This window comes from Bombus vosnesenskii, unplaced genomic scaffold, assembly GCF_011952255.1.
Source record: "Bombus vosnesenskii isolate JDL3184/JDL3185 unplaced genomic scaffold, Bvos_JDL3184-5_v1.1 scf7180000013265, whole genome shotgun sequence".
In the NCBI taxonomy this organism is placed as follows: domain Eukaryota; kingdom Metazoa; phylum Arthropoda; class Insecta; order Hymenoptera; family Apidae; genus Bombus; species Bombus vosnesenskii.
Genome location: NW_022882925.1, coordinates 9,050,023 through 9,067,714, shown reverse-complemented (window position 1 = coordinate 9,067,714; position 17,692 = coordinate 9,050,023). Strand labels below are relative to the sequence as shown.

General features: G+C 36.0%; 1 protein-coding gene across 3 annotated transcripts in view; it reads right to left on the bottom strand.

The window, feature by feature from the left end:
• Positions 1 to 6,582: 6,582 nt before the first annotated feature.
• LOC117242735 (membralin) overlaps positions 6,583 to 17,692 on the bottom strand; it is a 63,136-nt gene continuing 52,026 nt past the window's right edge. For all 3 annotated transcript variants that reach the window (XM_033509641.1, XM_033509658.1, XM_033509650.1), the window contains exons 11-13: positions 16,174 to 16,273; positions 8,889 to 9,237; positions 6,583 to 7,022 (exon numbers count right to left, since the gene is read on the bottom strand). In XM_033509641.1, coding sequence (XP_033365532.1) covers positions 6,805 to 7,022; positions 8,889 to 9,237; positions 16,174 to 16,273 — 667 coding nt within the window. In that variant the 3' untranslated portion in view covers positions 6,583 to 6,804. The remainder of the gene's footprint in view (positions 7,023 to 8,888; positions 9,238 to 16,173; positions 16,274 to 17,692) is intronic.

Below are 17,692 nucleotides of genomic sequence, written 5' to 3'. Positions count from 1 at the left end.
CGGGTAGTTCCGTCGCTTTCCAGAAGGGTCCAAAGTCCAAGATACTAAAGCTACAGTGACACGAGAACTATTATTATCGAGAAACCATTAAGTACTGTGGTTAACCCCGTATTCGCGATGAACACGCATAAGTACGTCTTCCGAGGGCAAATACGTAAAGTGTACTTTACTACACTTCATCGTTCGAAATCGTTTGGAATCTTGCACCGCGATATTAATATCCTCGATAACCAGTAAAAATTGCATATCGCGTATTCTGAAACTTTAATTTTACTTCGAAGATGAGAGAATCGGGGGAAACGTAAAATAGAGAGTGAAGTCACGATATTTGTGTGACAGCTTATTATCATATCGAAGAAAACTGACTGCGAATTAATAAAATAAATTCTTCAAATTCTAATACCGACAGCAATTTGCACGAGTTTAAACTTGCTTCTGACTTTTACTTTATTGCTTTACAATATGCATCAAAATGTAAGAAAACCATGTTAGTCATTAGCTAATTAACGGCATATCCGACAATAACATTCGATATAGTAAAAGCAAATCGTTTAATTCGCTTTGAAACGGAACAACCAACTTTCCACGCGTAAAAGTCGTACAACTAGAATTTAAAGTTACACATTAGTTCATTATTACAATGGCCATAACGTAATAAATGGTAAAAACTTGTATCATACTAAGTTGCGTTGTGTCTAGCGTGTATGGAACGCGGCAGGAAACACGTACAAGGAAACATTTACACGTCACGAGATGAAACCTATTGCTTGACAAAAGGAAACGGAGATGTCTGTGTTTCTTCGGTTTATATTTCCATTCTACGAAAAACATAGTATAATAGACATATAATAAACATAGATAATAAAGATATAACAATAGCGATATAGCACAATAGCGATATAGCACAATAGCAAAGACAGAGATTCTATAATCTCTAATCTCTATCTATATAAACAGGATAAATATCGTATTGCAGGAATATACGATATGCTAATAATGCGGACAGTAATAACACTATTCGAATTTCGATCAAAAAGAAATACAAAATACGCTGACACATAACCAAAGAAATAACATCGTCGTAACTAACTCGGAAATCACGACATCCCTGACAAAGTACACATGTATATCTTTCTAAGAAAGTTGTTTAAAAGACAGCGAAGCCGAGGATCAGTCGCGTATGCTTACAAAGTGAAAATCGCTTAATATCGAGTGGTACAAAGTGTAGATAGGATGCAAGAACTTTAGCAACGGTCTTTATAATACTAGTTATGACTTGTTCTGCAAGCAACAGTCCATTGTTTCGCGGGTAAGCCGTTTTTATTAAACCGGATGATTATTCCGACGTCAAGCATCGCCGATAGACGATCAGAAAAAATCGACAGTTGTTACAGAGAAAGTCATTAAAAACGAGCAAAAGCTTACCTTATCGCATGTCTTCGCCTCCATTCAGTTGTCCAGTTACCAATGACTTTCGACGTCTATTAAACACGATGAGCTTACGTTATAGATAATACTGGAATATCTTGGTTCGTAGCAGGAGATCGTGACACGATGCTTCTTCGCAACCGTTAGCGGGCAACTGAAAGGGCTCCACCGTCTGGAAAATTACTCGCGGTCAGATTTCGTTGTTATATTTTGTCGGCTGCCAATTCATATAATCGAAATGAACCGAGCGAACGAGAAAGTAAATAAATATTGGAGCGATACGAACGACTCACGTAGAAAAAGCGTCGTAAACGTGACGCGCCCGTAATAGCCTCGAATAGAACGCTTTCAGTGATAACAACGCGCCTCTTGGAGTTGAATTTTTCGAATATAATAATTACATAGTATCGTTTCTATAGTACACGCTTCGCATAGCCTTAAGTAAATTGTAGAAATCCTTTTCATAAATGCTTCGATAAACTATATTATTTAATAAACAACCTGAATCCTCTTAAACAAAACTCATTCCCGTCGCTTGAATGAAAAATATCATTTACCCTTGTTAATTATTCGTTTATTCACACATCCACTGCAAAATATAATCGCATTAATTTAAACAAAACCTCATGCTTGACGCGAGCGTTACAAAATAATTGATTAAATAGCCAATGTGACTTTAATTAAATTACTACGTTTAACTTGACATAAAAAAATAATAAAAATAAAAGGACGGCTATCTACTATTCTTTAAGATCTATAAACATAATCAAGATTCGTATAGCGAAAATAAAGATACGGTAAATGTTCGTATAAGAGAAATAATCTGTTAATTTCTTGCAAAAGAAAAAGAAAAAAAAGGAAATGTTGGTCAGTGCTTGCGCAGACAGTCGATGTGAGAGTTCGATAAGAGAAGTATCGTAGAAATTCCTACTCTTTTACGGCGTAAATCCGATTCGAGATGCAGAAGAAAATATCCTAAGAAACCTTAACCACTCGTTTATGATCTGTAAATCACGGATCGTTTATTATTATAGACTATTTCGAAAGAAACTAAAAGGCTTAAGGAAAAGGAAAGAAGAGATCGAAGGAAAAATCTCGAAAGAGAGATAAGATATGAAAAAAAGAAGAGAAACATAGCGAAAGATGACGATGAGGTGAAGAAGAGTTGAATAAAAGAGCGAAAGGAAATGGGAGAATGTACTTTTGTGTGGACTTGTAGAAGTGGAAGGCAACCCTGCGGGCAGCCAATCAAATAAAGTAGTCCGAGGTTGCTTTGCTGGATGCAAATTCGGCCCCCGTGGGCTTTCTGTTTTCCTCTCCTTCCCTTTCTGTCGCTCTCACCAGTTCGCTGCGCTTCTCGCCCTCTAACTCTGTTGGAATCTGTACACGGACTTCTGGGACACACGAAAATCCTCTAGCTACCCACCGACACCGACATATTCCCTCTATGTATTGTTCCATCCTGTGAGCTCTTTTCAATCTCGATCCACGAGAAAGCATTCTGCTCGCTTTTCCTCCCAACTCGATACACACGGCTTCTATAAACAACGGTTCTAAAAAGTGATAATTTTACAGATGTTTAATCTACTGCGAAGATGTAATATCGTTAACAAAATATCGAAATAACTATCGAAATTGAAATGAAATTTGTACGATGTAAATACGATGTAAACTCCGTTTATTTTTCGAAAGTTCGTTTACCATTTGTGATAGAATTTTTGTTCTTTGCGAATATATCTGAATTTCATATAAATTTCAAATCGTTATACCGCTTGAAATAATTAAGAGGTTTCGCTTCCATCCCTCCGTCTGTTTATAAGTTCATTAAAATTCATAGAATTAAGATTTGGTATTTGTACAATGGAATTTATACCGTGAATGGTTAAAAGCCAATAAAACTTAACGTAATTATTATAATTAAAGGCCGTACATATTAAATTAAGAAATATAATATAGAAATATAATATAATAAGAAAGAATTTTAAAAAATACGCGTACACTAACACAACCTAAGTACAAGTTGTGGTATTTCATTAATTTGTAATGAGTGATACATCAAGGTGTTCCACGATCGAAGAAAATCTTAGCGACATCTGCTTAATTCTATGCACGAAATCCAAGCGACTAACGGAGTACGAAGATGCTATATCGATCGAACCCGTGTATCTCCCCGAGTCTGTAACTTCCTTGACCAAGGTGTGTCTGTGTATAGATCGTAGTGGTTGTTCAAGAACACAGCGAACAAACCCGAGAAGGAATCGAATCACGAGTCTCGTTCCTAATTATGCCGTAATGAAAATAAATCGTTACATTTGTACGACTGTCGTGTTCCTTTAGACATTTTCGCGAGATCATTCTCCCCCTTCGTTTCACCCTTTTTCCATCGGCGAGGAAAGGATTCTCTCTTCCTACCGGGAACTTCCTGATCGTCTTCTTCGGCTTCCGCTACGCCACCTGTTTGATTCTCTCCAAGGTACACTCGCTATCTATTTGTCTATTTCGGCATTTCCACGCTTCTTCCCTCCCCATCCGGAAGTCCGCGACTTCGACAGGATTCAACTTCCAGCTAGTAGTTGGCTCACCCCGTCGCTGTCTCGCTTGAACAATCAATTCCAATTTCACGGGAATCTCTTTTAAATCTTGCATTTTCCGTGTTTCGCCCCGGGACCGTCGCGTCGTCTGAGGCTTCCTCCGTGGCCAGAGGTATCCGACAAAGAGAACGATACAACCCGGCTGGAGCGATCATCTGCATCAGTGTTTCCCAACCTTTATCAAGTCATCTCACTGACTTTTTATGATAGGACAGATAATCCGTAATCTTAGCTCGAATTCTTATAGAAAGGCATTTTTAATAGTCTGATCAAATAATTAAAATAATGTGAGACGTTTAATATACAGAGCGTGACAGGGCGCGTGTTACAACCAAATATTTTTACATGTGAAGCCTCGCTCTTGAGAAAGTCCATGTCAAATACTACTGGATTAAATACATTCAGAGAGAAGATCTGGATTTAGGTACGACCACACTAAATTGCAACACCTTTACGTTTATTTGTAATATATCAATAAGAGCAGCAGTATTATAATTATAATAGTAATAATTATAGCGCAATAGCTATTATGTACAACCAAACAAAAAACAAATTCTTATGTCGTAAGTTTAGGAAAATATTTTACATAGACGTATTGAATTTAAAACCGCTTAAAACGATGAACGACATACATGTTCCCCTTTTTTGTCTTTTTACTTTACAATCCCCTTAGAACATCTTTCGTCGTCCTTTATACGGAAATGTACAGTGCTCGAACGCCACGAACACATCCTTTTTCTTCCATGATAAATTTACATATACACGATAGAAGAACGTTTACAGTAAAGAATAAATATATGTATATATGTGCACTAAGTATCTCTTAACAAGTTCTGTCACCAATTAATCCTTACATATTATGACCACTATCGGTTAAAATTGATTGCTCGAAAAATCTGTGTTTGATCCTCATACCCACGCTAAAAAATCATGCTCATTCACATCACAAACACTTGTCGAATTAATTAGAAATAACACAAAACAAAAGAAAAATTTATTATCTAATACACGCGACACAAGGTACCTGCGATCGCTACAACAACGTTTCATGTCGGATGTATGGTACAATAAGATTCCTTTCACACTGACCAGCCATTGTAAGCTTTTTCAAATAACAACGCGACAACATGGAAACTTTGCATCGACGAAGTAGAAGATATTTTCACTGACGTTCTTATTAATCTACACTCCTTTTTGTTCATTTCATGTTCCCTTAATCATAAACTTGTGTATAACGTTACAGTACGTAAAAGAATGTTAATGTTTCGCACGACACCGACACATATCTAGCGTACTACAATCCCCTTAATTAACTAAGACCTAAAGATAACGATATTGGAGAACTTGCTGGGAGATACGAATTGCTTCTGACTTCGCTCTGTACAACGGCGTTATCCGTGGAGAGATTCGAAACGTTTTTTCTATAGATTACCAGAAATCACAGATCGATCGAATGAAATTTCGACGAAAACCAAATCATCGATAGTTCCTCGAGTTTAATATACAAACGTGCGAAGCTCAGAAAGAAAGTGCATGCAGGAATGAGTCTTTGACTCGTTGAAAGTCGTAAATAAGATCGTAACGAAAATTTCAGCGATTCATCTCGCGAGATACACGGCGAAAAATTTGAATCCTGTTTCCACTAGTTTGTCCATTGTTCAGCGTACTACGATCAACATTCGTCCAGGAAGAAGAAATCTCTTTTTACGTATCGCGAAACAGGCGAACAAAAGAAAGGAAGGAATATTCACCGAAGGCACTCCAACTTGTTGCGCCCAGGAACTGTAGTCTCGCTATTCTCGCGATGTCGTTAGATACATATAATCGTCGTCACCCGAGAAAAAGAACAATAAATAAAAATCGTATGTTTCACATTCAATCAATCGAATACTACAAACTCTATCCGCTCATCTTTTAAAATTTTCAATGCGAATGACATTACACGAATCCTCCATGATGCAAGTATCTACGATACAAGGTGCGTATACGCGTATACTCGCGGCAACGGAAAGACTCGTTTTTCCTTCAGATCTCGAAAAAAAATCCTATTTTATTCATTTATATTTTCATAATCTATTATTCATTTTCTCTGTGCTCTTCATATTCCACACATGTTATAATAATAAAATCTGGAATTTGTTTCTCGCGCTTCCTTTTTTTCGCTTTCCTCTATGACCTCGGGGACACAATATGTAACTGCATACGCTAACCTTCCAGTAGAGGGAATATAAATATATTTCGCAAGATCTGGCCCTATACCATGACAAGATTTAGTCACTAGTTATCCCGTTTCACGTCTCGGTCCTCCAATCCCTAGTTACTCGTTAAAACCTAACACCTGACCACCAACTGGAGTCAAACTACTCTCCCTGTGCTCTCACCCCTCCCTTCCCTTCCCTTCCCTTCTCTCTCTCTCTCTCTCTCTCTCGCTCGCTCCCTCCCTCCCTCCCTCCCTCCCCTCCATCTATCTATCTTTCTATCTAAGTATCTATTATCTAAGTATCTAAGTATCTATCTATTTCTCTCTATCTCTGACTGGAGGATGAGCCTTTTTTCAAGATACTTGGATATCGAACTGTTCAAAAATAGACGTATTATTCCGGCCATATATGGTCCATGTTGAACGATACGATCTCTCCTCCTCGATTCCAATTGTCAGTAAACCTCGAGGTCTTCGGTTCCAAGACGATCTATTCGCAGATGCTGCCGCGCTGAAATGACAACCTCTTCTCCTGGACTATCCTGACTATGCAACTGGCATGGCTCGAGGCGTTTTAACGTTTCTCTACTTGTCCTGACAGGATGTCGTTTCCTTACGCGTCGTCTCTGTAGCCTCGATCACCTCGAACCCTTCCGATGTAGAGGTATCGGTGGATGATCCATTGTCTCCGATCTTCGAGGAGGAAGCAGCGTTCCTAGATACTCCCACTTCCTCTATTTTCGGTTGCGTCCTCGCTTCCGCGCTAGTGTTCGAAGCTGTTGACTCCGTGAGATTCTCTGTCGCTAAGATTCAAAGCAATGTTCAGCAGATCCCGGTGTAACGATACGGGGAGAAGCGACGCACACAAAAAGCCATGGGAAGATTGGAAAACGAAATTAAGTGAGTAATTGGCAGGCAGTAGAACCGTGACGAGCTGGGATCAAGATGAATGGAAAAACACGGTGATATATTTAAGTAAGCGTGTCAGCGGGCGTGAAACATTCGTGACATGTTAGATCTAATTAACCCTTTGAGTATTTGTGTCCTGAATAATCTGAACATGAATATATTTCCTACAAACGATGCAAGATTTGCCATGATCGTTAGTACCAGTATGATGGTTTATGTGAACGATATACATATATATAACTTAAAAATTGTTCTTTTATGGAAGACCTAAGTATTTGGTCATGAATTGTCATGCCTCCTGTGTTGCCATTGTGCGTAAAATTTTATAACATAGGAATAGGTTTTCTATAAACATGATCTACTAATGCATAGTTGGAAAGAATCAAAATTTGATCAACAGATAACGTGCTGATAATTGGTATCGTTTGTTCGTTTCACACAATTGGATATTCGTTCAAGTTAGTATTCGAATTGATCAATACCTTACTAAGGTAGGAATTATTCGTTTTATTCGTACCTTTGCTTATACTTTCATTATCGAGGTATCAGTTTATTTACGTAAATCAGATAGAATTAAGAGAGACGCATGGGTACGAAAATAAATGAATAACGAAGAAGATAAAAAAATATTTTGTCGTTCTATGTGAGCGTATCAAAGAGCAGCGTTATCCGACTATGATAATGAGCGAGTTGTAAAAACAAACATCCAACTACAAAGTGTCTTTTATGAAAATTAATATTACATGGCAGATTAATGAAATGTGATCAAGGTATTCTTACGAATTCACACTCATTCGATAAAATCATTTTCAGCCAGGATTCGGAAACAAAAATAGGTATTTTTGTTCCATAAAAATCATTATATCGGTAATTTTAATATAATTTAATGGAAAAATTAGGGAAGAATCGAAATACGTATAACTGTTCGTTTTTGATAGAAGAGAAGGAAGATAAGAACCACTTTGTAATCTAAAGTCGCATCTAAAGTAGCTAGCTTGATAATCGTTTTCCCTTATATCTTGCTTTATTTTATTATTATTTATTATATATTATATAATATATAATATATATTATATATTACACATTATATATTATGTATTATGTATTATGAATTATGTATTATGTATTATGTACTATGTATCATATATTATATATTACATATTATATATTATATATATATTATTAATCACAGTGACTGCAAAATATTCTACCATATTCATTATTTCATGACGAATTATTTCTAACAGAAATATACAAATTATATAAGTACAAATACTATTCGATGTATCCATTTTACTCGTTGAGAGAATTATGGGCTGCTCGAATCACGGAGAAATACGATAAATAGAATTAAAAGAGGGAAAACTAATTAGTGCAAAGCGTCAGTGCGAATTGGTACATGATCATAAGGTATCGTATGCTGAATGATACAAACGATTCCAGAAGTGACAACTATCTGTAGCAGGAGCTACAAAACGCACTTTCAACATTGTATAATGTTTCAAACCGCATAGTTTTAGCAGTGTACATGCATGCGTTAATCACACAATCTCGGAACAACAAATGAAAATCAAAGCTTGTGTGTGAAAAGTCAAGGTGAGGAACTATGTAAGTGGTAGAATTAATGGAAATACGTTTTCTGTTTTTATCGAAAATGTCCACTTCTGCGCTTACATGGTTTGCCATTTCGACTCGTACATTACAAAGAAATACAAAATGATATATGCAAATTATCGTCTACTTCTACCTTCGTTATTTACCTTTGTTATTTTGTTCTTCGGTGGACGAAGGGGTTACTATTGTGACTTCGACTCGTTTCTCCAAATGAACAACGGAAGTGGTCGAATTCGACTCAGCTGGCGATGGACTGTTCGATGATGTTTCTTGTGTCGGTTCAGGTTCTGTGACACCTGCTGACTCTCGTGCCGGTGAAGGTTCAGGTGTTGGTTCTGTGCTAGTCAGTGCCCGATTTAGATTAGGTGAAGGCTGTTCCGGTGAAGGGTCAGCCATGCCAGGCTGTGCATGATTGCGGAACAGGAGATGCTGTAATTGAGCCTGCTGTAGGATCACGGGCAGCTCGTAGTGATGGAAGAAGTATAGCATCGAGTGCTAAAATTGGTAACAGAAACGTGGATAAATAAACTGATTATTTTTTACTCAGCTTTTTTTAATAACTTTCTGTGAAAGGACTACATAAAGGCTGACTCTGTAATAACCCTATAATAACTGACTCTAATTGTATGTCTCTAAGTCCCGACCAAAAAATCGAGATGATAATTTAAAAAGTCTTAGAAAGACTAAGAGATTTCTTCAAACGGTAAACGGTGTCCATTTTTCCAACTGGAATTTCGTTTTCAATAATCAATTAATAAGCAAATTTAACATCATTGATTTGATGGTGTATTAAAACTACGATATTTAGTTTGTGAATTTGTGGCGGTCACTATCGATAGTGTTAGATGGAATATAGGTACGAGATACACGGCCTCGTGATATCGGCTGTTCAACGAAGTACACGCATGTGTGTGTCGCTCCTGCCCAACAAATTTATATGGAAATTCACCAAATTTGTTCTATACCGTTTCTCTCGTTCTCTCCGTGCTCTTCGAAAGCTTTGCGTCATCCATCTCTCTTTATCCCTCTTCGTCATGCTTCCGAACTCACCGCCTATCGCAATACCCTCATTCAACTGTAGTTACAAACATTCCACGCGTGTATATGGGGTATAAATAATTTCGCTGTTACCGTAGAACAAATAAGAAAATTTCTACTGATACAATGAAGCAAGATTGGCCATTTTTGCTCCATCGAAATTCACCCTCCGTTGCTAACATTGGCGAAACTTGATTGGCCGAAATTGGCATAAAACTGAGAAAGTACGCAATAATTATTGTCTCTTGAACATGGTAAATGATATCAAAATTCTATGATGCATTCGAACATCTTTCTACAAAATATCTGACAACAGTTACATTTGTCATCGTAATTCATCATAATTTATATTATAACAAATTGCTACATTTTCTGAAATGTTTGTCGGTAGAATATATTTAGAACATCTGTTGTACACGACTGTTATGCAGGTAACAAGAAAGAAAGAAACCTTAAGGTTAGTTCTATTATCTACCTTGTACTACGCTTTGGAATACTACGCTTTTATCCTACCCAATGATACCCATTTTCAGTTGAATGACCGATTCCATAAGTCGCGTTGGTCAAGATAATCAAGATCCGATTAAATATTTACAAAGATTACTGATAACTTAGAAACAATAAAGTTTCAAGTATCTATTACCAAAGATGGTAATGCAGTCTTTACAGTTCTAAAGATCATTTTATGTGGTTATCGCTCTGATCATTGAAATTTTTCAAAAAAATGTTTAAGTCAATTTATGGAATACCAGTCGCGGATTAACCCATAATTAACAAAGGACAAAGACAAATGTTCTCTCGATCTTTCATTTTCGCATATTCTCGACGAATTATCGAAACGATATTGATCGATACGTTCACGTTCGGAGCGACATACAAATGTAGCCAAGATTCTTCGAAGTGGCCCAAATTGAAGATCCAAAAAGAAACAACGTCGAAATGAAACGCGTAAACCGATAACTTAGGAGATACGAAACGGTAGAAGAAAAGAACGAGAGAAAAGAAGGGGAAACCGGAAAAAGAAAAGAATTGGAAGAATGAAACAAACGCGGAGAAGTTGAATATGGAAAATAGATATCTCGAGACATCGGGCACCTGTCATCGACATGAAGGAAATGGTATCCACGGTGATTCGTCCGATATAACGAAACGAATTTGCATCGTTTCAGAAAAAAGAACACGTCTACGCGAGTGATAGAGTTCGACCGAGGCAGCTGCCATCGGTTAGGTTCGAGGAAAAAAGATGACCAGGATAAAACGATAGCTAGAGTGAAACAGGTTACCGAGGAAACCGGATTTTCGTTTCCTGGATAATCAACGCCGATGACATCGATATCGACCAGCATATAATCACGCCGCGGGGCTAATCGCCCCGATTTTCTCACCTATATAGAAAAGAAGCGAATGGTTGGATGAGTGAGGATGAGGATGAGGATAAGAGAGAGGGGGGAGGGGGGGAGGGAGAGAATAAGCGAGAGCGAGGTAGGAGTCAAAACGATTCGGTTTAACCGATCATGTCTTGTTGCCCGGCGGGTTTTCGAATTTTCCTGTGGTCTAGCTTCTATTCATAAACTCGTTCCGGGGAAATAATTGCCGATCGTTGCTTGGCCGGCTGGTTGCTCTTGTTAACGACCACCGCTTAACTATCAGCTGATATTAATCGCGACTAGGACAGGAGTAAGTAACTTAATTTCAGCGCTCGAGGAATATTATCAAAATTCGCGATAGCTAGATCACCTGATGGTTAACCGGTCATTGAATATAACCCAAGATGAATATGAAAATCCTCAAGAACAATATCGCTTCTGGAAAAGTAATTTTTGAAATGGTAAGATAGGTATGTATTCGTCTAAAATAGTATTCGATATACAGCGTATGTGATTTAAATAGTTTAATATTTTACATTAAACTACCTCCATCGAATCAAGCGATATTCGTACGAAAATTTGTTTGCATTTTTTCATAGAGGTATTGTTAAATTAGATATGTTGCAGATAAAGAAACTAAAACTTTGAAATACTTTCACGTTAGATTTAATCATCGATTTATTTCCAGATTAGATTTAATTATTGGCTATAAAGTGAAACAAAAGCTATTAAGAAATGACGAATACTTTTTTTTCTTTTTTCTTCTTCTTTTTTTTTTGGATTGGATTTGATTTTTATCCTATTGACGTAGTCTCGTTATTCATTTCAGATAACCACTTAATTATGTATTGCTTTTAAATGTACTAATTTTGGGCTTTTCTAAACCACTCAACAAAACAAAAAATATTTGAATGCGTTATAATTCGTTTCACATAATTTTTCATAAAACGAGATTTCTTTATTATTTAGTTAAAAATATTTAATTATACATCAAACTAAATACGATCGACTTACCATTACGTATATCAACCATATTATTTTCTTCTAAAAATATTCATTTAACCGCGTAAATTCGCGATCTGCTCGAGATTATTACGAATTCCACCGTACTTTTAATACGCGATGGTATCATAAAATGAATATTCCTTTTGTGAGCATATAACAGTCGAATCTGTTATTCATTCGTATCTTTTATCGGCTAATTAGCCGCTCCATTGCACTTTAATGGTATTTAATTTTTCCACGCAAAATATATATACAGTACATACCGAACGCAATTATTAACGTAACAGCTAGCTATTGTAACGCCATTAGAGTAATAACTGTTAATACGCCCATCGCGATGATCTAATTATGATTCAGTGCATTATCAAAATACGCTATCGAATCAGATTACCTAGGATATAATTGTTGTACTGAAAAATTTACTTTTTTGAAAATTTGCCAATTTCATTTACGAAAACGAAATGTTTACGATTACATAGTTAGTCTTTCTCATTTAACGATAAAATAACGAAAGGAAATCAATTATCAAGGTATGCTATATCGTTCATTTAATTTAAAATTTCTTCAGTAAACTTAAAATTTGCAGTCAACAATTAAGACGATTACGAATGACTTACAGATACGATGCGAAGTAAATACTCATTCGTAGAAAGACATGACGAAATATTGAGTTATATCATACATTTCAAAAAAATTGCAAAACATTTGTATTCGTGTTAAGTCCGCTCTTTATCAGATCTCCAAGAAACAGTAATTTCGAGGTGATAATGACAATTTCATCATCCATTGTTCTTATGGACTAATCTAATCAAACGGAACGAAACATACTCATTGCAGAGACTTAATTTTAGTCTCTTAATCGAAGATATGATCTCTTTTTCTGGCGAAAGACAACATGATGTCTTATGATACGATTGAATATGTAGATTAGATATATAACTAAATACATTTAATAACAAATTAATTTTGTATTATTAACGTATATCGATATAGAGCTAATTAGTTCATTATTACAACAGGTATTGTTTTCGCAAAATATTATCAAGCTAGATGCAAGAAAAATTATAAATAACATCCGTCGGGATAAATAGGATTACGAATATCTGAAAATTTTCAAGAGTAAATGGACTCGATTCTGAACGTTATAAAAATGTATGTACAATGTATTCGGAGAGAGAAAAAGAGAGAGAGAGAGACAGAGAGAAGGAGAGAGAAAACAAAAGCAAAGGAGAAAACTAGAACTGAATGGTATTTATGCCCGCTCACTGAAATCCTAAGTTGGCATTAAATTATTCTCATTGATTGAACTGTCAGGTGCATTGTCCTGGTCGCGTTTACGTAACTTAAGTTTGAGCGATGACAGGGTCTAGACTGCAAAGCAATGGCTCTTCATTCGCTATCGTTACTGTCAATAGCAGAACTTTCACCAGAAGCCACTGGAATTCCTTGTAAAATATTCGTCCTTCGTTTTATATCGTTCGAACTGACGGAAATCAATCCCCGAACACCTAATTATTAAATCTACCGCGAAAAGAACTCGGCAATATAGCTCACTATACGCTGTGGACCACGACTCTTCTGGATTAGACAACACCTCTTTTAATTTCTAACAAAAAGTAGCTATGTTGTATTTTCATTTAGATATTATAACGATTCAAAGTTTTAATCAACTTTGCATAAAATCTGTCTCTAGATAAAACATGAATGTGAAAAAATGTAACCAAAATTTTTTTCATTCGGTTACACTTATTTGAGCCACAATTAGTCTTTCTCGTCCATCAAAACGAATCCACCCTGTAACGTTCCTCGTCATTATGGTTCTCATCGATTTAATTCAGCCGGCTTCAAGCGTCCAATCGAACGAGCTCTCGACCGCACAAGAGAGAAAACATATTTTCACGCACGACGAACATCCGGGGCTAAGCAATTTGAAAGGCAAACACATTTGCAGCCCTCTTGAGAAATTCACGATCGATGTCAGAAAGGAGTGATCGATCGGTAGGCGGTAGACGCCAAAGGGGAAAAGTACTCCGTGACATAATTTCTAAACGCGTGTGCTCATTGTTTGCGCAGAGTTCTTTGATAACCACCTCGAACGACCACCACTGTTAAATTCGCCAGGAACATATTTATTCGGCCGAGTGTTTCTCAAGTAGGTCGCAAAGTATTCTTGATTAATGCGCAGGTTTTCAGTACTAACGAGAACAAGTGTTCTTGCGCTTTCTACTTGTATTCCTGTTGGAATCGCTTACGATTATTTTACCATCCACGACGACTGCTCGTTTGCGTCTTAATCCGGAAACATTTTACCCAAGTACACGCAATGCTAGACTTTGAGATATTCTCATATTTTTCTCTTGTTAAATCGGTATATTTTAGAACTGTTTAACTAAATCTACTTTCTTTTAAAAAATTATTAACAACGTCTAATAAACGTAAATCTCTGGTATCGTATCCTTTCTTCGCGCTATTTAATTGTTAAGCAAGGGTACTGAAGATATGCTACCAAAAATGACTGAGTTACGAAGAAATGAAAAATATTATTTGCCTAAAAGTGTGTCTTGAGCGACGATATCAGTTGAATCATAAAATAACAATAATAATAGTGTTTATTTGTAATTAACGGGTAAGAAAGCTTGTAGTTACATGTTACTACAATTGGTGATTAATGATTGCGGACCGTGTTGCAAGCTGATAGTTTGATAAAACCTAAAGATTTACAAAACAAGTCAATAATATTACAAAACTGGTTAGCAATTATGCATACATAATATTTAACAATTTGAGGTAATAGTTGGATAGGGTTCGGATTTAAAGAAAGTAGAGAAATGTAGAAGTTTACTTCGTATAAGATATTAGGGAAGATGATTATGTTATGGTGCGCCGCTGCTCAACGGTCAATAACTCCAAACGCGATTGAATAGTTCCGCAATCATGACAATACTAAGACATAGGTGTATTAGTTAAAATATGAGGCGAACCTAAGAAACTTGGCTTATACTGATTCTAATTGGATAATTTGATTTTTATATTAAAGAGATCAAATAACAGAAACGTGTTCAAGATGAGGACGAACTAAAGAATTATAGAGCACGGCGTACATAGTGCAGAAATATTGGGAAAAAATTTAGCGGTACGATAAATAAAGCCAAGTGTTTTGTATGAGGTATGAATTACAATACTTGTTAGCAGTGAACTTGAAAAGAAAGGTTGTTAGAAAAGAATATCCCACGATCACGGATGTGGTTGACAATGGATAGATAAAGGTGAGTTTACGATTGAAGTGAATTATATTGTGTTTAGAATTGTTAATTTCTAATCTGTTTCTGGGGCATTATTGAGTAAATCTATCAAGATCCTTCTACAGGATAGTTGCATCTTTCACACACGCAATTACTCGATAAATCTTGAGGTCGTCGACAAAAAGTAACATTTTGTTGTGCAAGAAGACAGAAGAAATACCATTTATAAAGAGGATAAAAATTAGCGGACCAAAGTGGGATCCCTGAGGGACACCTAAGAGAACAGCAATTGCCTTCGAGTAGCATTCATTAAATTTAACAATTTGAAGCCTGTTAGCGAGGTAACTATACTGTATAACTAGGATAGGTTAACATTGAAGCTAAGGGATTTAAGTTCTAAAATAAGAATGACATGGCTAGCAGAGTCAAAGGCTTTACATAAACCAGTATAGATCGAATTTGAGGTGAAATGTTGAACCAGAGACAAAGTCATGTTTTGTTTGTCAATTATTAAATTTTTAAGATACAGTGGGACGTGATTAATAAATTTCGGTTGCCTTTTATGGTCTTCATCTAAACATTGATTGATTGATATTATAAGAATGAGAATTTAAAACAAAATAGCATTACAGTAGAAATTTGTATTACATGTAAATATTTACTTCCATAATTTTTGCTCTGTGAATATTATTTCGTAGATGTCTACTCTCCATAGTTACCAAACAATATAATATGCAAGAAAATTCTTACACCAACCATTTATCAAAAAAGATACTTACCTGTATGAAAAGCCAAGATGTAACAAGGGCCAAACTGCTGTACTGCCCATTAAATCGGTAATGATATGCGTAGAAGGAGAAGTGATAGAGGTAAAAAAATCTGAAACAAAAATTATTTCGTCTATAAGAAGAAAGCATGCGGTTTTACTTTTATGTATTATATCATATTTCTATCAACACCAATGTTATTTAACAGATTATATAATTCCCCGATAATCACAATATAGCGGTATCCGTGCAACAACATGGAGGCTTTATCGATCAAATCATATCAGGTTCCTACCTATTGAAATATCAAGGCTGGCGCGTTATCTGGGACGTCATTACTATGACTGGAAAATTATAAGTAATGCCACGTTTACAATTTTTCTCGTGATTAAATTTTTATACATAAAACTAAACGAAAATTCCATCCGAAATTAAAATACGAAATAACAGTTTCTAATAACAACATAGCAATATATCATTTACAACATCGCCGTTTAGATAACAGAAACTGATAGCACATTTAAAACAATAACGATTTACTTAATAATAGTGATACTCAGTGAAGAATGATTGCGGAAAATATTTAATAATCAGATTTAATACATATATTATTCGTAATCGTTGCAGTTACAGTAGAGCAGAAATATTGTAAAAACACGTAAAGATAGCTACGTAGTAATGTTACTAGCTATTAAATAATAACCACCTATTTATTGTAATTTATCGAAACGTTTTTGTATCGTTATAAACAGGTTATTTCGTTTACTAACGTCCATGGGGTAATAAAATATTTTTAAACCGGCGAAACTTTCCGATTTCGCGTCTTGAAAAATCATAAAGTTCTTTCTCATCGCGTCAAGAATTAATCTACCTCTAGTTTATGGTAAATAAAACACAGAAACATTTTATCTCTTAATCTTCTTCTAACTTAATTACTTGTTACGGTATTTTGTGCTACCGCGTTCGATGAACAAAGTCGCAAAGGTTTTTCTTCATAATGGTTGCTTGCAACTGTCCGAAACAAGATTTTAATTTGTTTGTTGAAAAATTTACACAGTAACTAGCAATTTATAAATTCATTAATAGAGCAATTAACTTACTTTACTAACTCAAAGAACGTTCCATTTATTTCTTACCTCTTAGTAAAGAATGAGAACCACTGATCCATAGAATATTGAAAGTTTTTTCGTGCCAAATTTCGTGTTTTCCTCAATGATCATAAAAAGGACGTAGGATGACTTTTTTTACTTTCCGCCTCATCTTACGGTGGCCCTCGAGGTGATATGGGAGGGGTTGTAATCAAGTGATTTTTACGAGTAGCTGTTACGGGGTAGCCAATATTTGCGGTTCAGGGTGGAGTTCAGAGTGCAACGCCAACCTTAAGTGAGGAAAAGCTGGCACGCGAGGAAAATACCAAGAAAAATGGTTATCGTGTACACCCTCGATAAATAATCTGACTAATTTCCTAACATTTATGCTGAAAATTCCTTTAACTTTCCATAGCGCACCGTGCTAACCCATAAAATTTCTA